General features: G+C 38.9%; 1 protein-coding gene across 3 annotated transcripts in view; it reads left to right on the forward strand.

Moving 5' to 3' along the window:
* LOC122816618 (cytochrome P450 2K6-like) overlaps positions 1 to 15,875 on the forward strand; it is a 659,285-nt gene that overhangs the window by 444,866 nt on the left and 198,544 nt on the right. For all 3 annotated transcript variants that reach the window (XM_044089529.1, XM_044089527.1, XM_044089526.1), the window contains one exon: positions 3,949 to 4,125. In XM_044089529.1, coding sequence (XP_043945464.1) covers positions 3,949 to 4,125 — 177 coding nt within the window. The remainder of the gene's footprint in view (positions 1 to 3,948; positions 4,126 to 15,875) is intronic.

The following is a 15,875-nucleotide window of genomic DNA, read 5'->3' on the forward strand; positions in this document are numbered from 1 at the left end:
AGTTGTGGTGCTCAGACCTCTCAACCATGCCAAATTACTTGTTTTTTACTGAGTTTTGGGGTTCAAATGAAGGGGTGCCACGATTCCCGAGTGACACCCCTTCATTTCCGATATTTTTCTCTTTGTTTTTAAGTTTTCGCGGCTGGAGCTGACATCATCACGTACGCGATGACATCAGCTCCCTCAGGGATTTCCAGCCTGCGCGATTACATCAGCTCAGTCTACCAGCCTGTCAGAATTGAGCTCAAGGAGCTCACGCATTTCCGGCTGGCCAGGCTCAAATGCGAGCGGGAGATTTACTGGCTGCTGCAGGGATTATCGGCTGCAACATAGAATGAAGTACTTCGGCTGTGCTCAAATGCAACTGGCTCTTGTGTTTGGGACAACTGGCTCTTGTTTTTGGGATGACTGGCTGGATTTGGCTGCTCAATTACAAGCGGGAACAGAATGAAGTACAGGGCGAGTTCTGTCGGTGGGGAATGAAGTAAGGAAACTAAGTGTGTGTGTGTGTGTGTGTGTGTGTGTGTGTGTGTGTGTGTGTGTGTGTGTGTGTGTGTGTGTGTGTGTGACTTGATGGATGCATTTATGGATGAATCATACCCTGAACTGGGAATTAGTGTTGATTAGTAGCTATCCCGGCAGTTTATGCATCATATATATTCTATTATGAGGTTTCTAGAAACCCTGTAGTCTTAATTCCAGCATTTATTAGCAACATCAAGAATATCTTAAAGCATGACCCTATGATATGGTGCCCCCCATATAAATGAGAGATTTTAATGAGGATCTAGTAACAGTCTCTATGTACAGATTAATTGCACATTACTTAATCTATTGGTTCTCAAATAGGCATTTAAAGAGTGACAACATTACAGCTTTCTTCTCTATTATTTATTACCTTCTTCCTGAATGTCTACAACTAAAATTCAGAAAAAGGACTTATGAGTTCAAAGACTCCCTCTGAATGCAACATCAGTTTTTTTTTACCAAAATGGGTCAATGTTTATATATATATATATAAACAGAGTAGTTAAATAAGTGGAATTCTCTTCAGGAAAATATTAAAAGAATTCACATTCAGTGGTAGGGGAGTGGATATTTAGAAAAACAGTTTTGATATTTATATGGATAAATCTAAGCATGAGTATGAAATAACTGAACTATATCTATATCTTCCATTTATTCTGTTGTGCATTCATTTGCATGGCAGATTGAGCTGCAGGATCATTTGTTTGAATGTTCAGTTTCTTAAACATTTATTTTGTTGGATGGGATGTGAGTGTTTTTGTGTGTGTGTGTGTGTGTGTGTGTGTGTGTGTGTGTGTGTGTGTGTGTGTGTATGCGTGTATGCCCCCCATTCAATACACCTGGTGGCTAAAGACACTGAAGCTCAAACCCTGTACCTTGAGTATAGGATAAAAAGAGCCTAACATCCCTAGCCACCATCACTCAAGAGTTTTGCCCAGGTTTCTTTGTGCTAAGAGTTGAGAGCTATAGTGAGAACTGAATTTGGATTCCCTCAAGTTTTTTGTGCTAAGAGTTGAGAGCTATAGTGAGAACTGAATTTGGATTCCCATTTCCTCCAAGTTTTTTGTGCTTAAGAGTTGAGAGCTATAGTGAGAACTGAATTTGGATTCCCCCCAGTTTTTTTGTACTAAGAGTTGAGAGCTGTGGTGAGAAGTGAGAAATGAATTTACTAAATGATAGCCAGTAAGTTTCAGTCTTCCTATTTTTCAGGAAGTTGTTGATTTAGCATGGTGGTATGCTCCTCTGACTGTATTACATAGGGTCCTGGGTTCAATACTTACTAATGAAATGCATGGTGGTAACATAACATTTTATTTTAGTTATTTACAAAATTATACAAGCAATGTTTAAAATGTGTCCCTGGTTTTTGACCTTTTGCCCCCCCCCCCAAAAAATGAAATTGAAAATAAGTGCGAGAAGCTGTGCAAGATACCTATGGCTTACCAAAGAAAAACGACTGGAGAACAGCAAACCAATCCAAGCTTTGATGGTAGAACAAGTTACATACAAATAAAATTGTTAACCTAGGTTTCATCCCAACAATTTTAAGTGTGGGAGATGTAGTACTTATAAGTATATTATGGAAACAGGGCAACATATTAGGGTTCATGACTGTTTTATTCCTATTCAGGGGCATTACAACTGCCACACTCAGAATGTGGTTTATTTAGCTAAATGTGAAGCATGTCCTGTGTTTTCTGTAGGGAAAAACTTCCAGGTGTTTTAGGGAGTGAATGAATGAGCATATATTGGATATTAGACACCTTAGATTGACTAACGCCCTTGCTAGACATAATGGTGAATTTTCAGGGAACAATTTTAAATGTGTTATTCAGCAGATTAAACAAGACATCCAGGGAAAGATACTAGATGTGCATTTAGATACTTGTGAGCTGAAATGGCAATTAAAGTTAGATGCCCAAAATTTTCCTGGCATAAATGATAGCATTAACATTGCTCCTATATTAAAATTAAAACATATATTAACATATATTAGGTAGGAAATAGTATAATTTATTTTATTAATATATTAATGCATTTTAAATGAATGAATTTCATGAAAATGTTAAACTTTTATGTATACTTGTAGTTGTATGTATTAGTTATTCAAATTAGTTATGTTACTTTAAGGTTTTAAGTTTAAGTTTTACATTGGTTAATTGGGTGAGTATTTAAAGGAATGTTCAGGCAAGTATCATTGTTCTAATGATGTCCTTAAGGTTAGGATGAAACCTAGGTTAACAATTTTATTTGTATGTCACTTGTTCTACCATTAAAGTTTGGATTGGTTTGCTGTTCTCCAGTCGTTTTTTTTTGGTATGATTGTGTTTGGTTCCCAGATTGTTTGATGCCTATGGCTTACATTGCTGTCATTCTATTTATAGTGAGGGTGTGGAAGTAGACTTTTATGATGGAAATGTTCTGAATTGGGCAGTTTTGTCGTTATTGGTTCATGCATTTTGTTTTATTGCCTACAGTACAGTCTAATGGAAAATGTTCAAACAATCAATTTAAAATGTGCTCTGTCTAACAAGTGTGCTATATTATATAAGGAACACAATTTAAAGTCAGTAAGGTGTATCAAAGAAAAGAACGCATGTATGTTTCTTGCTTTGTGTGCAAGGGGCCAATTATTTCAAAGCAGCTCAAATTTAATCTTTATCCACCACTGGTCAGATGCATTTTCTTTGGATGTGGTGTGGGTTTCAGTGCTGTTTCAATGAATGTGAGTTTCAAGGGCAGACAAGTTTTAATGCCAAGTCTATTTTCATTGTGAGACAGTATTGCTTTTACCAGATGTCTATTAGTGTTTGTGCATTGTTGTGCTATAAAAATAAAATCCAGATAATCATTTTAGAAGTAAAGCAGTATGCACACATTAGTGTTTATGGTAAATGGGGCGAAATACCCAGGTAATGGGACATTGGAATGCCTGCAGGGAGGACTCTGGTGCCATATTTTGGTTGCCTGTTCTTCAGTTATGTTTGAAAGTTGGTATCCCACAATTCCATTGAAGTGGGTGGGGTTACATAATTATGTATGCAAATTAGATGTTAATCAGAGTACAGATTTGTACCTATTTTTCATGGGCCTTGTCCAGATTTTTGATGTTTCCAAGTTGAGAGGTATGGTGGTGCTCCACACACTGCATATGATTTCATCAGATCCTTTATCTGGAATCTTCTACTGTTAGGTTAACTGGATGAATGGATGGATGGACAGATGTACGCAACTCAGCTTCTAAAATTGTAACTAAAAGATATGTATTTTAACAGTATGATGACAAAATATAAGGCAAATTAAAAGTACCCATATCAAGTCGTGTAGATCATATGTTACTAGATTGGGTTCTACTTCTAGAAGACTAATTTAGTCAGCATTCTTATAGTTACTTTATAATGTATTGCATTTATTTTCCAGCTCTATAATATATTTCCATTTTTGGGATTCCTCCTGTCTGATCACAAGAAAGTTATAGAGAACATTAAGGAATTCCATGTTATTCTGAAGAACGTTTACAACGAGTACAGGTCAAAAGTCTGCAAGGACAATGTGCGGAGCTACATTGAAGCTTTTATTATTAAACAACAAGAGGAGGTACTTTTTTTTTTTTAAAACTAGAATAATTTTCATTGAAGTAATCTTGCATTTTCCATCATGTAGTACAGCACAATGTATTATGAGTGAACAGCAGACATGATACCACTTTGAGTTCTGGCAGGTAACAATATACGTCAACAATGACTACAGTCCTTTATACACATTACTAAAGCTATTTAACTCTTCTTACATTAATGGCTTCTTTTTGAAACAGCACTTACTTCTGAGTTCCATTTTTCAGTTGAAATATATTCCTTCAAAGGGATGAATAAGAGTGAAAGGTTTAGGTTGTGAGTTTAGGAGATGCATGATAATACATTTTAGCAGTAGGCTTTGCTGAAAGAAATAAGTGCAATCCAGAGTGGTAAACATGCAGAATGATTGCAGAGCTTTTAATTCATGTACCAGGTAAATGAGTTAAGATGCTGCAAGAACTTAAGGGCAAGAGAAATGCAAAACTTTTGGGAAGTGGAAGGAAATGAAAGTAGCCAAAGCGCACTGGCATGTGCATACACACATGTCACATGTAAACACAATGAAGGTGGAGACTCCATAAAGACCGTGATCAAAAGTTAGAACTGATCCCCTGCCTTGGTGGTGATACTTGTTGTGCATTTACATTTTAGGTAATATAATTGATATAGCACCAAAATATTGCAGTTTTTTAGCTCTCATCAGTTCTGACCTTCAGTTCCCTGCTGTACTTATCCTGCGTGTATTTCTCCTCGTGGTAGAATCCTCTTTCATTTAGCAATAAATGCAAATATCAGTAAATATCACCTCAATTCAATAATGCTGTTTAGTCAAAATTATTTACATGGAAGAGACTTGAGTAAAGGCATTATTGTGAGCCACAGTATTTCAATTTTCCAACAGAACTAATCACTGGGGAATCGACCAAGAAAAACTAAGTACCTAATGTGGAACACTATTGCTTCCTCCCATATTCTTAAGAATGCATAAATGTATTTTAAAATACAAGTTTCTAAGTATCTGCAGGTTCATTCTGTAATAATTTACTGATAGCATATATAACATTGTAATTACTACAAAGTATGAAATTACAGAAACATGAATGACTCATGCTGAAATAGTTTGCATGTAAAGACATGGAAATAAAAACTAGTGTTGGGCATAATCAAAGGCATTGGCTTTCACATCAGTGTTTTGAATACTGCACTGTGTGATGTATCCTGCAGCAACAAATTACTTGTTGTGAACAAGTTAGAAGATAAGAAAAAGTAAAATACTGAATCTATTTCACCACAAGTCCATAGATAGTTAAGGTTGTAAGCTCTCAAAACAGCAGCGTTCCAAAAATGACTAATCAAAATTTATTTGCCAGTGCCAGATTGGCCAATAATCATAGTACCAACAATGGAGCTAAATAGGCAAATGTTTAAAAAACATTTTCTAGTAGGAGTAGAAATCCCTGCTATCTTTCATGAGGGGACTTATATAAATCTCAAATTAGTGCATTGTAGGAAAAGGCGGCCACGGTGGTGCAGCGGTTAGTGTTGTCACCTCACAGCAAGAGGTTCTCTGGTTTGATTCTCGGCTGGGGTGCCTTCTGTGTGGAGTCTGCATGTCCTCCCTGTGGTCGTGTGGGTTTCCTCTGGGTGCTCTGGTTTCCTCCCACATCCCAAAGACATGCAGTAGGTGGATTGGACACTCTAAATTGGCCCTAGGTGTGAGTGTGTGTGTGTGCCTTCTGTGGCAGGTTGGGTGCCGGGCTGGCAACTCGACACCATAAAACTCCACTGCCAATCATGAGCGGACAGATGATCCGCTGTGGCGACCCCTAAAGACGAAAGAAGACGAAGAAGTGCATTGTAGGAAAATTAAATTCCCAGGTCACAATATCCTTACTCCCAATAACATTGTAACATGACAGCAATCATTGAACAAATCTGTGATGCTGAACTGAATTTCACCAAACAGGGTTCTTTTAAGCATGGTACCCAAATACTCCATCTAGAAAGTGAAATAAGATGCTCATAAGTGTGTATCATGCATGTTTTTACATAAATTCAAGAGATGAAACATGATTTGGGTATGCTGTAACATCAGCAAAATTCACACACTAAATTGCTTTAGAGCTAGCATATAATGTACAAATATTAAGAGAATGTTATAATTGATTACAAAAATCTTGTTACTAATTTAAATATAGCTTTATGATATTAAGCTCCTGTTTATTTTCTATTATTAATGTGTAATGGTGCACATGTTGTTAGCAATGACTGGCAGTGCTGATATTGTTGTGTCTTCCTCTTCACATAGTTACTTTACCCATGTCTCTGATGGGCCATGCTTTCCCCTTCCTGCCATTAGTACAAGTCATTTACTTCATAGAATAATATAGGAGTAGAACCTCTACTACTGACCACAGTAGTGCTAAGTATTTTTTAATGCATATAACAGACTGAAAGGAGAAACAGAAAAAAGATAGAAAGATGTGTGGGTGTACAACATCATGTTCCTACATCCCTGCTCTCACAGCATTTGATTCATACTTTCCTTTTGTTATCCCTTGCTATGGCTTGTTTCCCTCCTCACCCATCTTTCTCCTGAAAGATTCTAACTCTAACCCTGTTGTTATCCTTCTACTCACACTTTTTCTTAGTTAGACATATGTTCACCACCAATCTAAATACATTTTCCTGTGTGTCATCACTTCTGTCTCATTTCCTTCATTCACCAGTAATCTGTCCTCTTTTGACTGATTTCTCACCATGGTTCCAGGATGTCACAATTTCCACCCTACCCACAACTCAAGCCCCCCTCCCCCAGGATCTACTATGCATTTATATGTAACCTCAGTCTGTTTCTATCTCACTTCTTAAATCCTACTTAATGGGCCTCTGCTCTCTTTATTTTCCACTACACTTTATCTTCTAATGCGTTCTTTCTGTTGCTCTACAAACATACCGCTTTGTAGTGATTCACCTTCCTGATGTTCTTCGTATTTCACTGTTGCAGTCATTATATTTGGGTTATCTGCTTGCAGTAGCCCTCAAGTCGGCCTGATTAACAAAGTCTTGGGTCCTGCATCGGTTGCTGTCCCTTCTTCCATGGCATCAGGTCGTCAGGGGTATAAAATATGCAGCCGATGCCATTACATCAGTCTTTCTTGCCGTGCGGTGCCTGAAGCAGAAGCAGTTCGCAAGTGTCGGTTGTCCAACTCCTGAAATTTTTGTTTTTGAGTTTCAAAACCGAAGTCTTCAACTAAAACTAAGTACCCCGTTGGGGAAACTTTTTCTTGCTCCTTACCGATGTCAGTAAAAGTTAATAATTACATTACTTGTGGAAAGCAAATACCTCACAAAGATTTTCATTCGTACTGTATTCCTTGCCTAGGCCCTGACCATGACATACCTTGCTGTCGGTTTTGTGCCTTATTTAATCAGTGCACTATCCGTCGTCGGTATATTTTCGCTTCTAAATATTTCGGTTCTCTGTTCAGTTATCCAGAAATGTCATTGGTTAGCCATCCAACTACCAGTATTCCAAAAAAAAAACAAAGATAAAGACAGAGACAGGCCGCCTAGAGCCAAAGCTGTCGATGATGCTTCTCCTAAGCCAGTCACCAGTTCACCGGTACTCAGTGAGACGCTTTCACAGCCCCTTATACCCGCTACTTCTGATTTGCAGGCCTCTACTGAGACCCATTCGGAGTCCAGTATGCCACAAGATGCTACATCTGTGGAACCTGTGAATGTCTCTACCTTGGATGGGTCCGGAGCCGCTGTGCAGGCACCGGCTTCTGAGGGTGTATTCAGGCCTACGAACTTGCATATTAAACCAATGCCTCCTTTTTCATTTAGGCCTAAACCTAGAACCATGCCTAAGAAACCGACGCCCAGGCCGCATGCTCAGGCCTCTATGCCTAAAAAACAAATGATAAGAATGGCTGAAGATCTTATAACTCTAATCAGGGGAAGCCAACCACCTCCTTCTAAGAGACCTAGGACTGAAGTTGTTTATGAAGCTTCTGACCAGGATTTTTTCTGATTCTTCTGATGATCTGGATTTACCCTTATCTACTTATGAGGATTCTGATTCAGAGGACTCTGTTCCCCTCTGCTTCCCCTCCAGAGGATTTTTCTGTTGGTAAAACCTTACATATTCTAAGGGAGCATTTCCACTGGGGAAAGCCAGGATTTTTCTGATTCAAAAAAGAGGCTTAGGGATTTCTTACTCCTGTCTCAGCATAGGCCTTTAACTATACCTCCTGTACTAGTCATTGTTGATGATGCCTTTTCAGAATCTAGTTTAGCCACTGATTCTTTGCCTCCTGCTCCCAGAAAACCTGACAGATATTACAGGGTTCCTGATTCACACAAGTTCCTTTTTAAAAATCCTATTGCGGATCCAGAGACTATTTCACAGGGACCCAAGGGCATTAAGGCTTCTACTGCTAAAAATCCTATCCCTTCTGATAGAGACTCCAGGATGCTGGATAGATGGGGTAAGAAGGTTTACACTTCTGCAACCTTGGCCATTAGGGCTTTAAACTGCCAGTTTCATATGTTGAAGTATCAACAACATGTTATTGGATTGCTTAAACAGAAAATGATGTTGATTCCTGGCTGTGCTGAAAACAAAGAATTACAGGATTTAATGCATTCTGATGAACAGTTTGGAAAACATACTTTGCAATGTGTATTTGATTCATTAGAGGCCTCTTGCAGGGCTGCTGTTTCTGGGTCTGTGCTCAGAAGGCATGCTTGGCTTAAGGAGCAATCTTTGCCTGATCATGTTAAAGCTAAACTGTTGGATGCTCCCTTAAATCAGGACCGCCTGTTTGGCAACAAAGCTGAGGAAGTTCTTAAAAAGATGGAAGATAAAGCTAAATGTATGCAAACTGTTAAATATTTCTTGCAAGTTCAGCCTCCAAGATTTAGTAGGTATTGGCCCTCTAAGAATTGGTCCTTTCCAGCCCCTTCTAGGTCTTCTCAATCCAAACCCAGACACAGCAGAAACCCCAGGTTTCAGTCCCAGGAGACGCACAAGACTAGGCAGTGGGGGGGTTTCCGCATCCAAATCTGGGAGTAGTAAGACTCCCCCCTATGGAAAACTGCCTCAATGACTTGCTTTTAAAACTTCCAAGCACTTCCCAACTGAATGCTCCTTTAGGTGTAAAGATTGGTCTGCAGGCAAAAAACTGGGAACTCATTACCCAGGACAAATGGGTTTTAAATACAGTGTCCCAAGGATACAGATTTTACTTCCACACATTACCAACACCAAGCAGGTGGCCATATCTACCCCCAAATCAGCAGGTAGAGGCCCAAAATCAAGTACTCTCCCTCTTAAGCATGGGGGCTATTCAGCTGATACCGGAAAAGGAAAAGGGACAAGGTTGCTATTCGAGACTTTTTCTGGTACCCAGAAAAGACCATTCTTGGCGTCCTATCCTGGACCTTTCTACTCTAAACATCTTTCTGGTGATTCGAAAATTCTAGATGCTGACTCTTCACCAGCTGCTTCCTATGCTAGGCAAAGATGCCTGGTTGGCAACACTAGACTTAAAAGAAGCATAACTGCACATCCCTCTCAGGGAGTCTTGCAGAAGATACCTATGCTTCAACGCAGGCTACATGCACTATCAGTTCTCTGCACTGCCCTTTGGCTTATCTACTGCACCCAAGGTATTCACAAAGTGGCTAGCTCCAGTCATTGCATTTTGCAGGCAAAGAAATATACCCATACCTGGACGATTGTCTAATTCAGGCAGAAAGCCAGGACATACTTTTGAATCATCTGGCTTTTGTTCAAAGGGTGCTCACTTGTCTGGGGTACACCATAAATGAAAATAATTCACACCTGGTACCCTGTCAACAAATTATATTCCTGGGAACAAGCTTGAATACAACTTCCCAGATGGCATTCCTCACACCAGAAAAATGGATTCATTTGACAACCTACTTCAAACAAGTGGTCACAAAAACCCAGCTATCTGCAAGGCAAATACTGCAAGCCTCGGGGTTCATGGCCTGCATTCTTCTAATTCCATATGCAAGGCTGCATATGAGGAAACTACAATGGCATCTAAAAAGCCTATGGTGCCAACATTCTCAGGATCTATAAGCAATGATTCCTATTATACCTTGCCTATGCCTAGAGTTCATCTGGTGGGCAGAGGCCTGCCACCAAAACAAGGGACTACCATTCACACTACCCCCTGCCGCCCAAACCTTAACAATAGACGCATCAGACTATGAATGGGGGGGCTCACATGGCAGGGAAGTGCATTCAGGGCAAATGGAAACCAAGTCAAAGAAATGTTAGCTGTACAGAATGCTGTTACAGCCTTCAAGGATGACATTCTTTCAGTACAACTAATGGTAAAGACGGACAACACCACTGTCATGTGGTACATAAACAAGCAGGAGGGTACACATTCTTACCCCCTCTGCAAACTAGCCATGGCATTGTGGAACACAGCCTTGAGCTACCAAGTGAATCTACAAGCTCAATTCCTGCCAGGAAAACTAAATACACTGGCAGACAGACTAAGCAGAAACCTCATGGACCCACACAAGTGGAAACTGGAACCAAGGATTTTCAACATGTTGACAAGCAAATGGGGGAGCCCAGATATAGACCTGTTTGCCTCCCCCCAGAGCCATCAATTGGTCAAATTTTGCACAAGGATTCCCCACAAGCTAGCTTGGAAAGTGGATGCTCTGTCCTTCAGCTGGAAAACCCTATCAGTTTATGCCTTTCCTCCTCTGCCTCTGCTCTCCAAAGTACTACTAAAGATCAAACAGGACAAGCCAAGGACGATTTTAATTGCACCAGACTGGCCACGCCAACATTGGTAACCCCTCTTGCGCAGTGTGTCATGCTTGGCCCCATGGCACCTGCCTCAGACTCCTTCCCTGGTGTCTCAGCAGGAGAACCAGATTCTGCACCCTCAGCTGCAAACCCTGAACCTAGCAGTCTGGCTAATTACCTAATCTCTCCTTTACCATCTCTCAGTAAATCAGTGATGGATATCATTTTAGAAGCAAGGAGGCCAAGTACTAGAAAACCTTATGCTGCAAAATGGAAAAGATTCTGTGCATAGAACCAATCTCAAGGGATTAGTGCAGCAGCACCCAGTTTACCTCAGATTCTACAATACTTGACTGAGATGCTTCATAAGGGCTTGTCCTTTTCCTCCTTCAAAATTCATGCCTCAGCCATTTCAGCTCATTATAATACAGAGCCTCCCCTCTTCTCTCACCCACTGCTCAAGCATTTCCTTAGAGGGGCCAAAAATGTAAGGCCACCCAGGAGAGCTCCAACTCCAGCCTGGGATCTTAACTTTGTCTTGGAGAAACTCACTCTTCCCCCTTTCAAGCCAGCTGTTACTGCAGATTTAAAATTCCTTTCTTGGAAAACAGCCTTCCTTTTTGCAATCACTTCTGCAAGAAGGGTATCTGAGTTACAGGCCCTTATGGCAGTGGAGCCTTTCATCATCTTTCATGCTGACAAGGTGTCCCTCAGAACCAATCCCTCCTTCATGCCCAAGGTGGTATCCAGTGTGACTCTTAATCAGTCCATTAATTTGCCTACCTTCTTTCCTAACCCACAGAACAAAGGGGAACGGATACTGCACTCCTTAGATGTGCACAGGCAACTTAGATTTTACTTAGACAGGACTAAACCTCAAAGGAAATCTGAACAACTGCTGGTGGCATTTGCTGCAGGGACAGAGGGGAATTTTAATTAAACTTTAATTTTTATCCCAATCCCTGGGTATACTTTCAGAAGAAATTTCTATCTTCTCTAATAGCGTCTGAATAATTTCCACTACCCATTCCTTAAATTCCTCTCTTTTCTACAGATAGGTGGAAAAGCGCCAGTGTCTCATTTTTATTTCATTGTCCTGTGTTTGTGTTTTAGTTATTATTAGTGCATGATCAGAAATAGTTATTGGGTGCATATCAAGACCTTCTATTAAATGCACATGTTCCTGTGGAATGTAAATTCTGTCTAGCCTAGCCCAGTTTTTGTATCTTGGGGAATAATAGATAAATTCAGTCCAAAATCCTAGTACTTAATTCATATCTTCCATGCCAAGTATTTTCATAAATTTCTTTTCACATCTACCTTCTTTGTTATGTTTTCCCTTCCGGGTCCCCCAGACAAATCTTCACTGTTGCATATCAAATTCCATTCCCCATCTACAAGTAATATTCCTTGCTGAAAGCTGATTATTTCTCCCAGAATTTGCTCATGTTCCATTATAACAGTTTGCGGTGGAATATAAATACATGCCAGTGTAACCTTCCTCCCTTGCCAGTAGCACCTTAATAACTATAAATCTACCTTGGAACTCCTCTTGCAATTAATATACTACTCCTGCCTTCCTTTGCCCAAGGTATTCCACTGAATAACCATCCTGAAAAACCTTTCTTTACCAAAATTCACATGTTCAGTTCTTTCCAAGTGTGTCTCCTGTAACATAGCTATTTGCACTCTATTTTTAATATAATATTTATCTGTGAGACCATTCACATTTATAGACATTACAGAAAGCATCATATTCTTGAAAAATTATTATTCCCACCTTTTATGTATGACCACTTTTTTGTTAAATGTCTAGTTCCAGCTTTTGTGTTACATGCATGTACTGTGTTAGGCAGGTTAATTTTTGTATACAGTTGTTTCTTGTCATCTCCATTTGAGCCTATGTCACATCTTTCAGAACATTCTTTTTAAAGAAAACTCTCAAATAGAAATACAAACACACCCCCCAATACCCCCTAAACCTATTAACTTAATAATAACACAAAACAATGTACGTCTTCAAATATTGAAGTTTTACCCTCTTAATGGGAACAAATGTTGCAAACCTATAGCCCCACATACAGCTTTGAGATAGCATAGATGACCTTTCTACTAGGTTAAGACACATGGTACAGCCTGTGGTTCTATTAAATATTGTCTGGGTTTGTCTTATCTTTATAGCTCTCTCAGCTGGGAAAATACTTGAATGTTTTCAGAAAACATTTTCTTAAAGCCATTTCTCTTTATCAGATTGTCTGCTAGAGGCATAAAAACACACAAAACTGCCAATCATATATTTGTTAACTAGATAAAAGGCCTTATAATATTCAATATTCTTTTTCATTTACTTGTCTTTTCTAAAACCTGTTACTAGATTAAGCTAATGGCCTTAACTAATTTTTCTTTTGTCATGCTTTTTTAACCAGATTGTTTTTTTTACATTGCAGTTCCTGTATTTCTTAAAACTGAACAAGGAGAATGAGAGAAGAAGGGAGACAGAAAAAAAAGAAAAAAAAAACAGGAGCCCCTATTTACATTTGTATCCCCATTACACATGCAAGTAACTGAAAATGATTTTATAACATGCAAAGAAAACAATGTACCATCAAATTAGTACTATTAAGGAAAAATGTTTACTTACAGTTAACTTTCACCCTCCTCTTCCCCTCTGCTGAGTATTTTTTCGAACATTAATGACATCAGGTAAGGCATATGCTTTAGAGTCCCCTGCAAGTTTAACAAAGTCCAAAAAAGTCCAATATTTCCAGATTTGCTTGTTCTGTCATGTGGCATAAATATAATTATTCTTTTGTAATCCCACATTTGTCGATTTCCAAATTACTGATTTTATTCTCCAAACATTCATGACATGAAGTAGGGCATATGCTTTAGAGTCCTCTACAAGTTTAACAAAGTCCAAGAAAGTCCAATATTTCCAGATTCTCTTGTTTTATTCCTGTTCATCTCCATCTCCCAAACTCTGCCTGTGCTTCATTTCAAATGTACTCAATTCTTCTAGTCAACTCTTGTGCCCTTTTCCCTCTCTCAAGCATTTTCTGTTGAAACACTGGAAAAGGTTTCACTGGCACAGTCTCCCTTTGTTCTTTATTACCAGAAGAACAAGAAGCAGAATCTCCTTCTGATTCACAACTCGCTTTTTGTTGGATAAACTTTTGTATTTCTTTCTTAGCATGTACTTCATTAAAAAATGATTTTGTTCCTCCAGGGAAAATATTTTGAAGATAGCTGGGTATCGTGCCTGCTTCTCGACATTCCATGAATAATGGAATAAATTTACTCCTCTTCTGCCTGGTGTACAATGAGTAGTCATTCTCCACAAATACACTGTCTCCCACTTTTAGTACTTTGTCCTTCTGCCACAGTATTGTCAGAATCAACTCCTTCTGTTGGTAAGATTGCATCTTTACTATTACAGGTCTAGGTTGTTTTCTCATAGCCAGGTTTACAGCATACTCATGATGTGCCCTTTCAGTTAACAATTCCTGTTGTAGAATATCAGTCTAGTTGCTTATTTGTGCTTTCATACAATTAATACAGTTAGTTCCTTCCAGCTTCTTGAGAACAGCAGAAAATCTCATGTTTTCCCTACATGCTCTAATTCTGTTATTTTTTGAAGCATTTCTTCTTATGCAGTGTCATATTCAGCCAGCCTTTTCTTCATTTTGACCTCTGAGTTTTGCATTTTTATCACCCTATCTGAATATATCTTTAAAGCTTCTTCCGTTTTTTTCCAACCTTTTATTGTTTGCATGATATACTCCATCAGTGTTTCATTTATTTTAGTCAAGTCTTTGTGCAGTTGTTTTATACTTTCTTCTAGGTTACTGGAAGTCATGTCTGGAGCTTGCACTTCTTTTTACTGAACAGTTGCAGTATTCTTACCTGTCAGTGTTTTTCATCACCTTTTGTGGCTGATTTTCCTTCAGGTCCTCTGTATTTATTTTTTTCCTGGCATACAGGCATTGCATTTACTAGCCAGTTACTGAAATTTACCCAGAAATCCAGGTCCACTTGTTTTCTCTGCTATGTTTCTATTTTCACACTGGAAGAGCCAGAATTAAACTGTTATTCTATGTGCAGCTATCTTGGAAGTCCAGTCAAATGCATTTGGTTGACTAAATAGACTGTTGACAGGTGTATGAGATCGCACAGTTCTCGAGGTTGGGGAATATGCTCTTTCCCCGATAGTGTGCAATCTCAGGGTTAGTAAATATAATTTGAAGGGAGGGTGTGGGCATTATTATTTTTATAAGTATTGCATACACTGAGGTTGTTTCTCCATGCATATATGGTAGTGTATCAACATTTGCTTTGTCAGTGTTTTGCTGTCAGTGTTTGGAAGGTCAATGTATGGGTTATTTACCAAACCTCAGCATCAGACTTCACTGACAGAATGTTCATGGAAGTTAAGAGTTTAAGAACTATAGAAAGAAGAAAGTGATAAAAAATAATAAAAATATCACAAAAAGCTAACATTAGTGAGAACTCACATACAGTGTGCTTGTTGCTCATTAATTTCTTTGAAAAAATACTGAAGCAGTAGATATCTAGACCTGGCTGAGGCCTTTCACACTGTTTCCCATGCAAGCATTATTGATAGACTTGTAAATCTGAATAAAAATCTGTATACTGTGCAATGGATAACTAACTGGTTGACAGACCCACTTGTAAATCTGAGTATAAATCCTTATATTGTGCAATGGGTAACTAACTGGTTGACATAACCTGTGTGGTTAGAGTAGCAGGTGCCACTTCTAAAAGTAAAACAGTTGCCAGTTGTGTATCACAGGGCTCAGTTTTGGACTCTCTCCTATTTGACAAATATTTCTCAGACCTTCAGGCCAGTACTTCTAGCCTTTGGTTAACTTACGTTTACAGATGACTGTCAATTGGGTGCTGTTATTCAATTTTCAATTGACTCACAAATGCTCAAAAATGGCTTA

Source organism: Protopterus annectens, chromosome 12.part0 (genome assembly GCF_019279795.1).
Source record: "Protopterus annectens isolate FY-2018-M chromosome 12.part0, PAN1.0, whole genome shotgun sequence".
Taxonomy (NCBI): Eukaryota; Metazoa; Chordata; order Ceratodontiformes; family Protopteridae; genus Protopterus; species Protopterus annectens.